The following is an 18,009-nucleotide window of genomic DNA, read 5'->3' on the forward strand; positions in this document are numbered from 1 at the left end:
AGAGTCCGCATTTTTGAAGCTTAATTGCAATATGATAGAATTATTTAATCTATTTTTTTAAGAAAATTGCAATAGATACAAGTCTAAAAATTAGAATTTTTCATTCGATGCATGAAAATATTTTTTTTCTACTGAGTAATCTGAGTTCTTGCTTGAGTGCGGAAAAAAACTTTTGCGCAAATGTTTTTTTCGATTTTATTGAATAAATTGTTCAAAAATTTTCGAATTAATCCAAACTTTTGCTCAATTGTGTCTTTTTTAATGCTGATTCTTATGTTGTGTCCTAATCAGTCCAAAACTTTCAATTGACCTTGCTATCGGTGAAATAGGTTGCGAGAGTTTCAGCCTTTTGTCATTACTCTGTGCTCATTCAAAGCCCATTCAAGAAAAAACGTCGTATTTAATTACAATGAATTATATATTAAATTAAAGAAAATAGATTTGTGATTAAAATGCTGTATTATTTGTCTGGGTACGACATCCCTAACTTGCTGAAATTACCGAATCCTCATGAGGACTTTACTAACTGGTCGCCCTTTAGTTTCAAATTTGTCTCATAAACTTGAAACTAGGACTGATGACTTTCAAGAACTAGAAAATTGATTGAGTCAAAGCCCTTGCATCAAATGCAATTTAAACATTAGTTATGCAGCTAGTAAATTGCTTTGAACTCATCAAAATACTAAAGTAAGTTGAGTTAAAAAGAAAACTTTGTTGTGATGTTTTCAAAATAAAAGATTGAAGCATGTAATTTGCAAATTGAATATAAATGGTTTTATTGGATCATTTAGATGGCAAATGGATAGAAGTAATTACAGAAAAATGTTCAAACTACAGAATCTTTATGTATGCTTCATGAGTGATCATAAATGATTGATTTAAATCAATTACTAATGAAAGTTGTTTAGCACATTTGACTGAATTGCATCGTCTCCAGGAATAGCTCGCTTTCACCAACCTTTAAACGCAGCTGCTTCAGCAAGAACTTTTAAAAAGTCTGAAGAAAACTTGGCTATATCACCTGATTGAACATCATCGAAGAGTACAAACGGGTCGAGGGATCGTTTGCCAATAGTGACAGCGTTTGGAGATTGAGCTATTCATTATGAGAATTGAAAATTTCACATTAATTGATCATGTTTTTATATTGTGAGTAATGATAATATTTTCATTGAAAATGGTTGACTTACGTTGCAATTGTCCAAAGAAGGAAATGAGCTTCCAAAGAGCATCGTTAGCACTGTTCTTGGCAACATTGAAGGCAGCTGATGACTGACTGGATTGGGCTATTTATTTATGAGTTTAAATTAAAAGTTAATTTGTCATGTTTGAACACATTATTCTGTCAATTTTACAGTTATAGTAGTCAACTTACGTTTTAATTGTTCGATAAGTGATAAGAGCTTCCAAAGAGCATCGTCAACGTTGAACTTTGCAAAAGTGAAGGCATTTGACGATTGACTAGATTCTGATAGTTATAAAAGTTACATTACAGTTACAATTTACACTAATTCATCAAGTTTGAACACAGTGTCTTTTTGATGAATATGGAAAACTTACTTTTTGATTGTTCGTAGAGGGTTAAGAGCTTCTCAATAGCTGCTTGAGCTTTGTTTTTGGCAACAGTAAACACATCTGATGATTCACTGGATTGAGCTAGTTATAAGAGTTTTAGATTTAAAATTAATCTATCATGCTAAAACACAGTAAACTCTGAAATTTTCATCGATAATGGCTAACTTACGTTTGAATTGTTCAAAGAAGGAAAAGATCTTCTTGAGAGATTCTTCAGAGTTGTTCTTAGCATCACCAGAGAACTCTGACAAGAAAAAAACGCAAAAAATTGGTTAATTGAATATTGATCTTTAACTGAAATGATTTGACAACTTACTCTTGAAGTCTTCAGCAGCATCTCTCTTTCGTCGACCTGGAGCTACTTCAGCGAGGACTTTCAACAAGTCATGAGCAAATGCGAATAAATTACCTTGAGCAAGATCATCAATGAGTGCAAATGGGTTGCTGTCTCGCTTAGTTACGATGACTGAAGCTTCAATAGATTGGTTCTCTGAAATTGGGAGAAGAGGAAATATTAAAATATACTTGCATCTTACAATCTTATACTCTTAGAGTCTTATAACTTACTGTTTACGAGAGCACTGAGTAAGTCTTTAAGATCTTCAGCAGCATATCGCTTTCGTCGACCAGGAGCTACATCAGCAAGAACTTTCAATAAGTCTTGAGCAAATGCGACTAAATCACCTTTACCAAGATCATCGAACAGTGCGAATGGGTTGCTGGATCGCTTGGTTACAGTGACTGAAGCTTCAGTTGTTTGGTTCTCTGCAATTAAAAGAAAGAGGAAAATTAAATTTTCTGTTGCTTATGTCTTATAGTCTTATAACTTACTGTTGTTTCCGAAAGCGTTGAATAAGTTTTTAAAGGCTTCTTGGACCTTCTCATTGAAGTTTTGACCGAATTCTGCAAAATTCATAAGAGAGATATTTCTTTATTTGACTAGCTTAGCACAATAAAGTTAAATACTTACGTTCAAAAGCGTGGAAAGCATTTTGAGTGTTGTTCTGGATGTCGTCGATGAAGCTTCGCTTGCTCAATGAGCTAGCAGAGGCAGCTGTAAGGAATGGATGGAAAGGGTTAGAAATGATAGTTGATACAAGAATTTGAGTTATATTTTACCTCCAATGAAGCAGAGAGCTAAGATAGTGGTGAATCGCATTTCGATTAAGGTTGAGAATGAGAATTCCGTTCGATCAACAATTCTAAACTGGATTATTCCAATGAATGATTATTGTTATGGAAAAGCGACTCTTTTTATACAAATTCTTGTGGCTTCTAAAAGCTGCATTTTCGTATCTAATTGACATATTCTTCACATTTAAGCAGTCACTCATCTTCCGAACATTGAACTGTCAATCAATTTAATAATCCTTGAAAGTCAGCCGTGTTGGTCACAGATTTATGAGACAACTTTGATACTTGATTAGCCGTTGACATCTTTATATCTAATCATGACATATATGATCTCGTTCATATTATTTGTCCGCAAGAGTCAGATGCTTCAGTATGCTTGTATTGCGATGGTTTGATTTATTGAATTTGTTTGAAATTGTCAAATGCATTGGACATTGTTAGATCTTGACAGATCAACATGTGGATCAATTATCCCCTTTCAACGGATCACTCTGTCACAATAATTTGATGGAGAAACAAGCCATGGCTTGAGTTAACCAAATTCATTATTGATTTTCATTGCTTTGAAAAAATGTAACAGATAATTTCCAATCTAGAAGAAGCCAATGAGTCTTAGTACATTGAGTATTGGTGCACCGGTGCTTTGATTTTTAGGAAGTTAACCGAAATCAAATGACGTTGAGGTTAGATCAAGGTTTGGGTTTAAACAGTTAAACACAATACGTCTTAAGCCCCAATGGTAAACTAATAAGAGTTAATTTATGCAACAAAATTTGTTATTGAATCAGTCCATTTGAGTTAATAAATGATAAAGTTTTGTCTCAGCGTAAGCGAAGACCACAACATTTACACATTTTAGGAACATTGTGTTTGATGGAGAAGCTTTCTTGGTCATGGTTCATTGCTAGATTAACTTGCAAAAGCGTCTTCGAGTCAAAAGTGAAGAGTTTTTTGGAAAAAATCTTGTGTTTCAAATGTGCATAAAGAGACAAAAGTTTCAACTTTGTACCCAATTGTCAAGGATTGTTCATCAGAGAAATATTTCAATTAAACAGATTAGGCAAGTTTTATTACTCTACTAACAAGGGTTCAACTCTCGACTCGAATGGAAATTTGCTTAAAGAATGGTTTTTCAGTCCTTAAATGAATATTAACAATGCAACAAAAACTGGAGATTTTAACTTTGGGTTTCTTATTCTGGTTTTTTCATTTTTAGTTGTTCAATAAGTACCAGTTGAGTTGTTTAAGTTGCCATTCATGCTATAGCTTTCCGCAATTATGATTACTCTTATTAATAGTTTACAATTGGGACTTTAACCATATTGTGTTCACTGTTTTGGACCCGAACCCTTTTCACAACAAGGAATAATAACTATCTTATTCGAGCCCAAATGGTTTTAGCGTCATTTACTTGACTTGACTTGCTCGTTTACTTGAGCAAAATTAAAGCACCGGTGCATCAATACTCAATGTACTCACATTCATTGGATTATTCTAGAGCTGCATTAATCTGTTACATCTTTTCCAATCAATCAATATCAAACAATGAAATTCAATTAACCTGATTATGAAATGCTGGTATAAACAGTAAATTTTCAGATATTTACTTATTTTGGGTCCCTTCAATTTTCAAGATTATTTCAAATGTAGATTGCTTATTATGTATCTCAAAATTTTTTAAATATACAAGACATTTTCATCATATTTTGACCAATTTTGGGCTATTTTTTTGCTATTGCAATATCAAATACGGATTTATTATATACAGAAATCTTTATCGTGTTTCTTGGTCTTTTTCACGTTCGTCTCTATCATTTCTCAAGTTTCTTTGTTTTTTCGTTAGTATCTCACGAACGGTATCTAAGATCAAAAAATGATTTGTATTTTCAGAATAAACATCAAAAGTACATAAGAAGAGATTATCTGCAAAGTGATCTGAAAAGGGCAATTATCACTAATCAATTGGGCATCCTCTTTTTTGACTACAACTTCGATATCTGCAAGAGTGTTAAATAAATTATTACAACAGTTGGTTGAATAATCCTTGCTCAAAATTTAATATACCAATAAGTCGAGGTTGATACAAAGGTTATTGACAATTCAAACAATTGGGTAAGAAGCTGCCTCAGCAACACCGCACCAGTTGCTGCCTCTGTACAATCTGAAGTAACCTGATTCACCAAAATCTGTGCCCCAACTATTCTTGACAATCCAATATGGAGTACCGTTTTCAGAGCCGTAGCCAACAACAGCTACCCCATGGTTAAGTGTCTGATACCAGCTGTAACATTCACCAGTATAAATACCAGATCTGCAAAGTGATGAAAAATGAGAAAATTTCGTTTTCTTCAGATGCAAAAATTAACTTACTCATAAGACTGGAGTTTCATGGCATCTATGGCAACTGAAACAACACGTTCAGCAACTGCAGATAAAAGGCCATTCTCATCAGCTTCTGGTATATCAACAAAAGATGAGATTGAACCACCCTTGTTGGCTTCAGTATATCGACATGTGTGATAATCTTTTCCGTGACCAGAGATGTAAGGGTAAGATTTTTCAGTATCAATACCCTTGTTGTCTATGACATACGAGAAAGCATAGTCCATCTTACCACCGTCACATCCGGTACCATTGTAATTCCATGAGCAATCCAACACGTTTTGTTCTGAAAGTTCAACAAGTTTACCAGTTTTTTGAGCGTTGACTGATTCGATAGCAGCGATGGCAGAGAAAGCCCAGCACGAGCCACATTCCTGTTGATTTTTGACTTCACTAACGATTCCTTTGGTTCGCCAGTCAACTGAGGCTGGAACTTTGACGGTGTAGTTTACTTTGTGAATGAATGATGTGGATTGGCGAGCAGTGGGCTTGAATCCAAGATATTTTGCTTTGAATTCCTCGGCGGTCTGAAAGAAATTTGAATTGTTGAATTATTTGCTATTTTTAAAGTTGTTTGATGCATAAATCGAAAATTTTTAAAGTTTTGAACTCACCAAATCAGAGAACTTGTTGATTCCTTTTCTGTAGGTAACTTCACTGTTGTCTGCTCTTCTATTGTGAGCCTTTATTTCTTCCAATTTTTGGGCAAAAACATTTCGTCTGAAGGTTTCTTCTGCAGTTGATGCATAATATTTGCCATATTTAGTCTGTTGAACATCGCAATAGGAATAAGAAGTGCCTAATGAATCGCATGCTCAAGTTTGTTTTGCTTAAAATAAACTTACCTTGAATGATTCCCATTGGGAGTCAAAAGAAAGGCTAGCAGCAGCGGCCAAGGCAAATAAAGCAACGAATAATGCAGCTCGAATCATTTTGATTGGTAGTTGCTGAGAAATAATAATGGTTTCTAGCAACACTAGCTTCTGTTTTATATGCTGTTTTGTGAATAAACATCGAATAGCATTGTGATAAAATTATCAGCAATAATTATAAAAATGACTTTGTTTTAAATCAAACAAAGCAGCAAAAATCATCAGTTCAATCAAGTTTTCATTGCACGAATTAAGATAAAATTTCGATGTGAAAATATCAAGATTTTTGTCGATTTAAATTGATAATTCCATTGTTACACATACAATATTGCCTCAAAAAATCAGCAAAATTAGTTATAACTAATTTAACTGCAATACATAGCAATTCACTCTTGATTAACATGTAGTTCTATCAACTTATCAAACAATTTAAACAACATGTGCAAAATTTTAATTTTAGCTGAGAGTTGGAACTTTTTTCGTAGTGTGAGAGAAAATTGAGGGCATTTGTTGCATTGAAATATTTCTCTGGTGGACATTTCTTGACAAAATTAGGTTTAAAGTTGAATTTTTGCTTTCTTTATTTACAGTTTAACATCATAAGACACTTTTACTCGTGCTTCTATTGAGTTAAAGCCAGCAATGAACAATCAATTTAAATAACCAAGAAAGTTTTTCTCTCAAACACAATGACCCTAAAATGGGTATTTCCGAACGTTTTTCACCTTAAAGTCTTCATTTAGACTCAGACAGAAATGTTATCATTAATTGACAAACTCAAACGGACTGATTCCTTCGACAAATTTTGTTGACTAAATTAACTCTTATTCGTTTACAATTGGGGCTGCAGTCATATTGTACATTCTTGGATTTATACTTATTATGTTTAGCTGTTTTAGCCCCGAACCTTGAGTCAAATGGGTTTTTAGCAGCATTTGATCTCGGTTTACTTGAGCCAAAATAAATCACCGGTGCACCAATACTCAATGTACTCACACTCATTGGATTTTTCAAGAGCTCAGTTTAATCAGCTCAAAAATGTTAATGTTAACTTACCCAACAATATCTCAATGAAAATAATCAGAACCAGTTTCTTGTTAAAATGAAACATTTATCAAATAGATTGGAATGTGCTTAATCAGCATATTGTTGCATATTGTTCCCTTTATTATCTAAAAACTAAAACAAGTGATTAGCTTAGTTCTAGCAATGTGCACTCAGAACAATCAGAATAGACCAGTTCTGTGGATGAAAAATAAGGTCCAACTCTAATCATCAGTTGAATGAGAAAATATCTAAAGAAAAGCTATCAAAGTTTAAACAATGAACGCTTAGTTTAGTTAATTCAATGATTTTTTTCAGATTTTCACATGAATGGACCTCATTTTATGTTCTACAAACTTACCAAGTCTTTGAAATTCTTGATTAATTAGGTAACGATTTTTTGTAGATTTATTGCAAAGAATTTATTAAAATCAATATTTATTAAAAATTAAACTTTAAAGCAATCAAATAGTGAATAATTTACTCGTTTAAACTTCAATCATTTTTGGATAGTTTTTGAGCTTTTTCATCGAACTGTTGATTGAAGAGTTTGACCTTATTTTACATCCACAGAACTGATCGATGAATATTGAAGATAATATGAAATAGATGAAATAGATGAATAAATTTAAATTCAGCTCTGCATCAGGAAAATGAACTACAATTATCTTTCCTAAATGAAGCATTTATAAAACTGAAAACATACGCGTTACAATAATATTACAAACTATGAAAATGCTGACATGAAAACCCACTAAGTGTCCACTCTTAAAAAGTCAAAGTTTTTGCATTTATGTTTCGTTGCTCATAGCATGACTTTAATTTTCAGAATTAACTTAACAGATCATTTTGTGAGTTAATTGCTAACCCTAGGAAAAATTGCACAAATAATTTTCCTGAGTCTACCATGCAGAATGGTAAAATCATGCAATACAACAAAAGAAAGAAATGCTCTTGATGTCGAGAAAAAATAGAGCTTTGTACCTCTGCCTTGAAATTATTACATGCATTCTGTTATGAGTGCTCATTGCTAGAACTAAGATAATCACTTGTTTTAGTTTTTAGATAATAAAGGGAACAATATGCAACAATATGCTGATTAAGCACATTCCAATCTATTTGATAAATGTTTCATTTTAACAAGAAACTGGTTCTGATTATTTTCATTGAGATATTGTTGGGTAAGTTAACATTAACATTTTTGAGCTGATTAAACTGAGCTCTTGAAAAATCCAATGAGTGTGAGTACATTGAGTATTGGTGCACCGGTGATTTATTTTGGCTCAAGTAAACCGAGATCAAATGCTGCTAAAAACCCATTTGACTCAAGGTTCGGGGCTAAAACAGCTAAACATAATAAGTATAAATCCAAGAATGTACAATATGACTGCAGCCCCAATTGTAAACGAATAAGAGTTAATTTAGTCAACAAAATTTGTCGAAGGAATCAGTCCGTTTGAGTTTGTCAATTAATGATAACGTTTCTGTCTGAGTCTAAATGAAGACTTTAAGGTGAAAAACGTTCGGAAATACCCATTTTAGGGTCATTGTGTTTGAGAGAAAAACTTTCTTGGTTATTTAAATTGATTGTTCATTGCTGGCTTTAACTCAATAGAAGCACGAGTAAAAGTGTCTTATGATGTTAAACTGTAAATAAAGAAAGCAAAAATTCAACTTTAAACCTAATTTTGTCAAGAAATGTCCACCAGAGAAATATTTCAATTCAACAAACGCACTGATTCAATTGTGCTAAGTTCAGAGATAACGAATATGGTTTTGTTCAACCTAATAATTTTGCGTTTTATTCAAGAGCCTTAATTCCTATTATGGTCTCAACAATTGGTTAAATTAGGTCAAATATTAAGTATTGTTTACTTCTAGTGTTTTAACTGAATTAAAACATTTAATCATTAGCTTGATATGGATAAAATATAACTAGTTTTTGAATCTAAAATTGATATGGGGCACGTTTGATTGATTATTAAATCAATATTGGCTCTTTTATTGCATTCCTGTGAAATTCCCAGAAATCTATCAATGATAAATATCAATTAGTAATAACTTATTATGCTACGCTTTAATTTTACAGATGATATCAATATATTATTGTGTTATTATCAACACTTCATGTGTTGAGAATTTTCTTGACTGTACAATCTAATTAAACGATTTCAAAAAACATTGTAAACGAATTACTGAGAATTTTGTTCAAAGCAAAATATATCAATGAGGGAATCTATTGTAATCATATCTTTTTATTTCATATTGTTAGAATTTAGAAGAAATAATTTGATAAAATATTGAGATTTAGGTATATAAGATGAGTGAGAAACGACATTTGTTATTAGTTGTTCATTTACAGATCATTTGTGAGTTTATTTAACATAATAACCAGTTAACTAGTTAACAATAAAAATGAAACAATTTCTTGCTCTCTGTGTCTTCGCCTTTTCATTTGCCTTAGTCTTTGCCACTGGATGTGAAGAATGCAAAAAATCAGTCAAGACAAGTATTCAACCTGGCAAATGCCCTGAACCCAATCGACTTCCACAACCATTTGACCTCAATCAAGTAAGACTTTTTTCATTGAAATGAAACACAGTCATTCATTTCATATTTCAATGAAAATAATGATTTGTCTTCTTTTCTCAACAGTATCTCGGTACTTGGTATGAAATAAAGTCAACCAAACCTTATTTTGAAGATGGTCAACGTTGTATCAAAGCTGACTACAAGTTTGACACAACTACTGGTATTTTTGTTACTAACAGCACTGGCTTTGATTCAGTTAACAAAACAGTTTCACGAGTTCAATTTGCCAAATCATATGATCAGGACAATGTTTTCACAGCCAAATACTTTTTAGGTAAGTTTTAAACTAAATTCTGATCATTATTCTGTGAAAGTTCAAATTATTATCTAATTTCTTCTTTCTTAAAATTCAGGTTCCGGTTATTATCTTACTACACAATATTGGGTTGTTGACACTGATTACAATAATTATGATCCTAATCTCCGAACAAAACTTACCTATCAAGCTTTAAAAAATTATCCTCTTTGTTGTTGGAAATGCTGTATTTTGAAACCTAAGCATAATAATAAACATTACTTAGCATTAAATTATATTCATCAACTTATTTAATAACATGAAGCTCATGTTTGTGAAAGAGATCTAATCATGCACACCTAACACCTTCATTTTCAAATGGTTCACGAGTTCATCTCCTCTATGCTCCTTGTAGCACAACTATCATCAATTATCTTTAATAATAGCATTTGAGCTTTGAAAACAAACGAAATAATATTATCAGTCGATTTTTTTGCTGAATTACAAATTGAAATAAAAATCTGGTCAAATTATCATCTTATTTTCTAGTGTAAGTTACATCAATGTGAAATATTATCATTCATTGCCTAGCTTAAAAAAGATGCTTCAAACTCAACATAAATTGCATTGTTATCTCTCATCAATAACCCAATGGAACTTTAGCCAAAGAAATGAGTCTAACCATAAAGTCTTTAGCTTTATAATTTAAGCTTATTTAGGCCTTTTTCGCTGCAATTTAGCTGTTTTATTTGTTTCATAGTTGCAAGTCTAATAGTTTTTAACCGTCATTTGATCTCGGTTTACTTCAGCAAATTATCTAAGGCTGAATATCAAAGAGACTGCAAATGAGCTGTCAAGTCACCGTTAGTTATTTCAGCAAAATGTATGACCTTTACCAAAATAAACCAACTTATTCCCTCAGTCGAGCAGTCACCTGTATTATTTGTCCGAACCTGCGGTTTCTTTCGTACTGAGCAGGATTCCTTTTGCAACGACAAGTCATCAGTAGGGTAAAACTAACCTATCTCACGACGGCCTAAATCAATCCATTTCTATTAATAATAACAAGCTGAGACACGATCATGACTGATCGTAAATTTCTTTTAACCACCCATGCTAACCGTCTTTTCACGGTATTGTCCATGTGTTGGATTGAGTGGTGGACAATATGGTGGACAATACGGTGAAAAGATGATAAAAAACTGGTGAAAAAAGTCGGTCCCCTCTTTCCTCTTTACTCAAATGACAAAGTTTTACATAAAATCCTGGTCCAACAATCAACCATCAACCTAAATAACAAAAAGTTTTTCCCCCCCTCTCAATGTTATTGAATACTGATTCTACATTTTTTCCCCCAGTCTCTATTTCATGAATTTCTCAGAGGTCATGAGATTCTGAGGACAGGTTTCCTATTTTTTGTCGTTGTAGTTGAATTAGGGCTTTCACGCTGTGTAATTTTTTGCTCTTAGAACCCGCTCAGTTCGACCACAATCTTGACGCAAAAATTTGATGCTTTGACTTTATATATTGTATATGTATGTATAGATTATAATGATTTAACTCCTAACAAACATGGGAATGTTTGTTAAAATCAATGATCAACATCAATGATCATCAATGAAAAATCAATCATTTTTGCTGATGGTATTTTTGATTTTGGTAAAACTAAGCTCCATATTGTCAAAGATATAACACTTGATAATGATTAGAATGAAATTCTTGCTAATATTTATTTTGATGCAATGCGAAACCAGAACTAATGGTGCATCCGAAATGGTCCATAATGATGCTGGATGGTGCAACTTGTTAATCGGCGGGTAAATCTATTAAATTGATTGCAAATTAACGGTTAGAATCACATAAGGAAAAGGTGTTAATAGTGTTATGTTGTCAAAACCAAATATTTATTGATTAGATAATCAAATTTATCGTAAGGCGTTTATTGTTATTTATTGTTTGTAAATGAATTTGAAAGATAAATTAGCATAAATAAATTGAAATTTGGTTCAGTTGATTGTGTTAGTCAATGTGCCTAGTATGTCATCTTTCCTGCCGAATGAAATATACAAAATGCTATTTAAATTACCAATTTTAGTTATCTTACTTTCAACAATTAAAACAGGTAAGAAAAAGATGTCCATTTATTGACTGAAAATATAAACTCAATCAACTGCTAACAAACATAGGAAGTGCCACAGATTTGGTGGATTTACCATTAAGCATAAGTAGCAAAAGCGCTGAAATTCAAGCAACTTTAAACGATGCAGTAAGTTGAACAACCAGCCAATTGTGACTGTTTTATTATAATAACTCTTATTACATCTTAGGATGGAACCAATAAATATTTCATTCAAGAATCAATATCAGCTTCTGGTGCTAAAATCAGAGGAAAAATTGTGATCTCAGGTGAAAAGGATTCCTACAAAATCTATTATAAAACTGGTCCTAGTCTCAACAAGAAACGCTTGGTTATTCACGGTAAGATTTTAACAATAAGAATTGAAGAAATCAAAAAATTATTAATTTAAATAATAAATAACTTTCTGTGATATGTTTCCATTCGTGCGAAAATTTTTGACAAGTCTTTGTCAAGAATGAAGATTATATCATGACATTCGATATCAAAATTATCTTAATAGTAATTTTTACTTATTTAATGATATAAAGATAAAATTTGCATACCATTTACCTACAAGAATAATTGGGATGAAACTTTACCTGGAATCAACAAACGTTTAACTAATCTGATACTCTTAATGGGACCTTCAATTTTATACCGACTTGACCATTCCTCACATGTTTGGGTAAGTAACAACATTATGAGAATATTTAATCAAATTCATTTGTTGACCAACAGAAATCAGTTGAAGATAAAAACATAAGAGGAACCATGATGAAGGGTGCAACAACTGAAATAGACAAAGTATTGAATATCACTTGTTATTACAAAAGTGAGTAGGAATCAATTGATTAGTTGAACCATTCTCATTGTCATTTGCGAAAAAAATAGAGCAACTGGATGGCAATTCTGGCGTTGAAAATCCAAGTCGAATTGAATTCAGTGGTTATGATCCATCTTCAACTTCATTCAGTTACAAAGAGAATCTTATTCTTGATATTTACTTTCAACGTGAAAACAATCATGATGAACTTGCAAATGAAATTCATGTAAGTGTTTTACTTTGCTTCATTATTCGCATAAACAACTTTAAATTTGCAATATTTGACGCAATATCACAATATGAGCCATCAAGCACTGAAGAGTTTCTTATCAAACAGATTGTTTATTGATATACTTATGCATCGAAATTGCTATCAAAACTTTTCGTTACGATTATTCAGGGTTGAAATGCATGTTTCTCTCAACTTGAATTGAATTTTGACCTTTTCTTGAAGTAAAACAAACTTCATATCAAATATTGATGAGTTCAAAGATTTTCTCATCCCAACATTTTTGACTGTTAATTTTTGGTTAGCCTTTACCTGGAATCGGATGCCCATATTACTTATCCACAAGTGAGACTTCAGGCCCGAATTTGCCCGAGTTGAGAGCTGATGATGTACACTTCACTATGTACGAGTACATGAAAGGTTCAACTACTTATCGAACATTTAGTGAGGTTAGTTTATTTGGTCAAGCATTTCCAATTTTACATTCATTTTCGTTTCATTTCCAGATTTATGCATCAAGAACGACCAGATTATTACGAATAAAAGCAAATCTTCTTGGTGTGTCAACTGAAACTATTTATGATTATCCACTTGGAGTTGCTTACCTCTTTGAAGAGGACGGATCCTGTAGTATATTAGGTGCAGATTTAAATTCACCTGGAATCAGTTCTTATGGTTTCTTCAATTTAGCAAGGCTTTTTCTTGCTGATAATGCTTTCAGATATCTTGGAAAGCTCAACTTAGTAAGTGATTAATAAAAATTTGTAAATGCACGAAATTTCATCGCTAATCTATTATATTTAATCATATTTAGGGAAGTTAATAATTTAACTTCTTATGCTGAAACTTCCATCATTAATGTGTTGGGAGTGAAAAATGAAAATGATAGCTAAACTTCACTATATTCATTGTACTATTAGTTATCATTGAGTATTACAAATTGAACACTGAAAATATTTTGCCCATTTTAGGAACGCCGATCTGGATTTTCTGTAGACGCATGGGAGTTAATCGAATATAATTTTACTATCAATGGGATAAAGGCAGACAAAGCTATCATCACTCAATATTTTGTTGAATCGGTGAGTTTATCACAGTTCTAAAATTCTTGAACGTGAGATTTTCTTGTGTAACTTTATTTTTAATTTCACATTCAATTTGTGTTAAAATATTCAAATGGCTTTTAGCGAGACAGTGAAATATTTGCTGGCCATACACTCGTCAGTACCACAGTTGCCATCTATAAATTGGATTCATCGGTTAGTATTCATTCAAATGATTATGATTTGCATTTATCATTCTTTACATTGTCTTTTGCTAGAAAAAAACTTACACTTTGACTGATGAAATTACAAGGGATTACATGAACTTTGCTTCGGTTGGATTTGAAGATGAATTTCATGATATATTTACATTGAAAGAGTGTAAAGACTTGTCCAGTGCTAAAACATTAACCCTTGGTTTCATATTACAACGTAAAGGTATGTGATAGTCAATATTTAACGTTTGACAAAACCGAGTTACTGACAAGTACAAGCTTATATTATTGCAATGAATTTTTTATTGTAATAATTTTCTTTTCCAATTTCAGACGGCAATTATTCTTCCAAAAAACTCACGGAAAGTCACATTTATGAGTTGAAACAAGACTTCATTTATAATTTTATTTTACCCAAAAAAATCAGTCCACTTCGGGTCGATAACATTCAATATAATTTAAACGACGCACAAGTTGAGATAGAAGTGACATTCCTGGATTCACCTAATTTGCGGGGTAACTATCATTTGACATTTTACATTCATACAATACAATTCAATTTTTGAACTTTTTCCAGATACTTTCCACTCTAAAACTATGGATGTCAGTGAAGATACTCTTGAAAGTAGGAGATACAAAATGAAAGCAGAAGATCAATACGATTGTCTGGACAAATTATCAAATCTTCAAGAGGCAATCTCGTATATATCACCCATTTGTACATATTTTTATCCAATAGAAAACTAATTATTTTTGTTTTTCTTCATTTAGTGTAGTAATTTATAGTCCATCAGATTCTTCTTGTGGATATTTGCATTATTTTGAAGATCTCAAGGAAGACACACAAACCGGAGAATCATGCATCGTATATCACTTTCCTGTACGTAATTTACGTCGCGTTGACCAAGAATTACCACTCGATAAAATTCACAATACTTTTTTGAAAGACGCAGGAAAAAGTTACAATTTGTTACAAAGTGGATATAATCGTAAGTGTTTCTCAGCATTCAACTGAGCGAACAGAACTTATCGAAACTTCTTTTTCGATCTTTTCTTTCAAGTCGATGATTATAAATTGATTGATGTTATCGATAAAACGAAAAACCAAGTTACCTCTGGTGTCTTGCTATCCAGAATTAGAGTTGATGTAAAATTGAAAAGCGAAGATCAAGTTACAGTGACTTTACCAGATGTAAAAACCTTGGCTGATTGTTATCGAACCTGTCATAATTCCGAGCAACTTGCATGCAATACTTTCTCATTCTGCTCAAATGGTGACTGTAGAGTCAGTAGCTTACTAACTGACGAATCGTTTAATGAATCGCATGTTGAACAAGAAAAAACATGTTCTATTTACGCTTCAGAAGTTCTCAATGATTACTTAGAAGTACCTCATAGGAAATTTAAAACTCAGATTACAATCGCAGGCGAGAAACGGATTGACGCTTGTGCCGAATCTTGTCATGCTTCGCCTGATTGCTTGTCTTTCCAATGGTGTGATTATCATTGTAGTTTTGGTGGTTTTTATACAGATGCAGCTACTGAATATGATGAAGAATGCAGTGTATTTCTTCGTAAGTATTCTTCAAAATGATTAACAAGTTTTCGTTTCGTTTAATTAATTAATTTCTTTATTCGTCAATTAACTTAGCCAAAGTATTTGAAAAATACCAAAAAACGGGCAACAAAATTGTATCTGATGTTATTCACACTGAATTTAATTTGAATTTTGAACAATGTGCATCATTATGTCATGGATGGTCCGATGGTGAAACTGGATGTAAATCATTCAATTATTGTCCTAAAAGTAAAACAGAAAGTTCTTGTTCATTAACTGAATTTTCAGTTAAAAGTTCCAATACTGAAACCACAGAAGGAGGTCATTGCGTAAATTACGAGTTGAAAGTTGAATCAAATGGAAAGAAAAGCAGTGCTTCGACTGAGATAACTAAAAGAACAAGTGGATCAGGTGCTTTTGGAATAATTATTTTGTTCTTGTTTGTCGGTGGTTTATTGGGATTTGCTGCACCATTTGGTTATACAAAAGTTAAACAAATGCGTAGTGCATCAGAAGCCAATGAAAGTTCAATTTGGACAAGACGAGTAATAGAAAATTCTGACAATATCAATTGAATCTCATTCACATGAATCGGTGAATGACTTTTGACTAGCCTTTCATGAATACAATAAAAAAGCAATCAATATTTAACGACTCAAATTCTTGATGTAAAACCATGTGAATGTAAATGTGAAAAATTTAAATCTGGTTATACAGCTGAACAAAATGAAAGCTTTTTGTACAGTTGAGGTACCACTTTTTCACTTAACTCTTTACTCGAAAGACAGTTTTACATCAACCTGAATAACCAAAAAGTTTTTTCCCCAAAGTCAATAGTGAGAGATACGGCTTTTTCCTCCTACCCTATTTCGATGCTAATTTCTCAGAAACCTGAATTCCGAAGAGAGTTCGAACTATTTTTTGCGATTGAATTTTAATCATGGCTTTCATCCAGTGTATAAATTTTCTTTGGAACCCGTTTAGTTTTGCCGTAATCTTTCCATAAAAATTTGCTAGTATGACTTTATAAATTGTTTGTAAGTATGTATAGATGAATAGATTAGTGCTAAGTAACGTTTATCATTATGCTGTGGCTTCGAAATACAGGATCTATAAATGGAATAGTTTTTAAAATTTGAAAGGTTAATTTTGTTTCGGGATTAGGATTCAAATTTGGTACAAATTTCATCGATAATAGCTTATTTTGCGATTAAAATCAACAATTTTGGATTATGTCACCGAGGGCAATGCCATGAAGTCCAACTGTGTCTAATTCAGCAACTAGATTTGCGACAATATTGTCCTCCAATGTTTGTTTCCTTGAAAGTATCCAAACATCACCTAAAAATAATGCAACAAAATCGGTATTTAGAGTTGTTTTTTGATTGAATCAATGTTCAGTGAAAGATGAATACTTACGGGAGTGATCGAGACCAAGAAGATTGTTACATGAAAGAACCAGAGCATAATTATTGTATTCAGTGTCAACAACCCAATATTGTGTAGTGAGGTAATAACCAGAACCTGAATTCTAGAAACAAGGAATTAGATAACAGATTAATTTTTCACCATTGACTAATCAGAATTTAGTATGAAACTTACCTAAGAAGTATTTGGCTGTGAAAACATTGTCTTGATCATATGACTTGGTGAATTGAACTCTTTCAACTGCATTGTTAACTGAATCAAGGTCAGTGCTGTTGGTAACAAAAATACCAGTAGTTGCTTCAAACTTGTAGTCAGCTTTGATACAACGTTGACCATCTTCAAAATAAGGTTTGGTTGACTTTATTTGATACCAAGTACCGAGATACTATTGAGAAACGAAAAAATCAGATTTGCAATTGAAATATGACATTACAACTGACTGTGTTTTATTCAAATTTTATGGACTGTAATATAACCTGACTGAATATTAAGAAATTTATTCATTAATAATGAATATTATTCAATTACAGCATGAGATTTGTTTTTTTTACCATTTGTTTTTAAAACGAGTATCAAATCTGCCTATTTCTGCCGTTTCCACTACGATTTCTCGAAGATCGTATGATAGTGGACATTTTTGAATAACATTTATAGACTCATGCTTCCACAAAGTCTCTACTCTTCACTCGAAAGGAAAGCTCTTATAAGTTTATCATTTGAACGTGTTTAACTGTTTTAGACCCTTTTCACAGCAAGGAAT

The 18,009-nt window shown here is 32.3% G+C and overlaps 4 protein-coding genes and 1 long non-coding RNA gene across 7 annotated transcripts in view; 2 read left to right on the top strand and 3 right to left on the bottom strand.

Annotated features, from left to right (window-relative positions):
- Window positions 1-751: 751 nt before the first annotated feature.
- The window catches only part of LOC107369321 (uncharacterized), a 36,566-nt gene continuing 19,308 nt past the window's right edge, over window positions 752-18,009 (bottom strand). Inside the window, exons 1-10 of one of the 3 annotated variants that reach the window (XM_015937285.3) lie at window positions 2,695-2,824; window positions 2,546-2,629; window positions 2,407-2,478; window positions 2,143-2,340; window positions 1,892-2,065; window positions 1,745-1,819; window positions 1,561-1,656; window positions 1,376-1,468; window positions 1,191-1,286; window positions 752-1,096 (exon numbers count right to left, since the gene is read on the bottom strand). In XM_015937285.3, coding sequence (XP_015792771.1) covers window positions 951-1,096; window positions 1,191-1,286; window positions 1,376-1,468; window positions 1,561-1,656; window positions 1,745-1,819; window positions 1,892-2,065; window positions 2,143-2,340; window positions 2,407-2,478; window positions 2,546-2,629; window positions 2,695-2,734 — 1,074 coding nt within the window. In that variant the 5' untranslated portion in view covers window positions 2,735-2,824 and the 3' untranslated portion in view covers window positions 752-950. Of the gene's footprint in view, window positions 1,097-1,190; window positions 1,287-1,375; window positions 1,469-1,560; window positions 1,657-1,744; window positions 1,820-1,891; window positions 2,066-2,142; window positions 2,341-2,406; window positions 2,479-2,545; window positions 2,630-2,694; window positions 2,825-18,009 lie in introns of those variants that run through there. The other 2 variants (XM_089269708.1, XM_089269707.1) reach the window with 2 other exon arrangements.
- On the bottom strand, window positions 4,743-6,117 carry LOC107369326 (crustapain-like). Its single transcript, XM_015937289.3, has 4 exons — window positions 5,937-6,117; window positions 5,706-5,858; window positions 5,080-5,618; window positions 4,743-5,020 (listed from the first exon to the last, which is right to left on the bottom strand). The coding sequence occupies exons 1-4, from the start codon at window positions 6,021-6,023 to the stop codon at window positions 4,810-4,812; spliced, it is 990 nt and encodes a 329-aa protein (XP_015792775.2). The 5' UTR covers window positions 6,024-6,117; the 3' UTR covers window positions 4,743-4,809.
- On the top strand, window positions 9,345-10,149 carry LOC107369373 (apolipoprotein D-like). Its single transcript, XM_089268700.1, has 3 exons — window positions 9,345-9,578; window positions 9,663-9,873; window positions 9,953-10,149. Exons 1-3 carry the CDS (start codon window positions 9,423-9,425, stop codon window positions 10,147-10,149), a joined length of 564 nt encoding a protein of 187 aa, XP_089124826.1. The 5' UTR covers window positions 9,345-9,422.
- On the top strand, window positions 11,829-16,467 carry LOC107369265 (uncharacterized). Its single transcript, XM_015937211.3, has 16 exons — window positions 11,829-11,956; window positions 12,021-12,100; window positions 12,162-12,312; window positions 12,502-12,638; window positions 12,692-12,785; window positions 12,845-13,002; window positions 13,311-13,454; window positions 13,512-13,748; window positions 13,977-14,087; window positions 14,193-14,264; window positions 14,327-14,486; window positions 14,597-14,779; window positions 14,841-14,964; window positions 15,035-15,252; window positions 15,325-15,837; window positions 15,915-16,467. Exons 1-16 carry the CDS (start codon window positions 11,872-11,874, stop codon window positions 16,394-16,396), a joined length of 2,949 nt encoding a protein of 982 aa, XP_015792697.2. The 5' UTR covers window positions 11,829-11,871; the 3' UTR covers window positions 16,397-16,467.
- LOC107369387 (uncharacterized) lies at window positions 16,888-17,651 on the bottom strand. Its single transcript, XR_016200198.1, has 3 exons — window positions 17,424-17,651; window positions 17,241-17,345; window positions 16,888-17,162 (listed from the first exon to the last, which is right to left on the bottom strand). It is a non-coding gene; the product is annotated as an uncharacterized LOC107369387 (long non-coding RNA).

Source organism: Tetranychus urticae, chromosome 3 (assembly GCF_039701765.1).
Source record: "Tetranychus urticae isolate SD_2017Ah chromosome 3, NJAU_TeUrti_SD_1.0, whole genome shotgun sequence".
NCBI lineage: Eukaryota > Metazoa > Arthropoda > Arachnida > Trombidiformes > Tetranychidae > Tetranychus > Tetranychus urticae.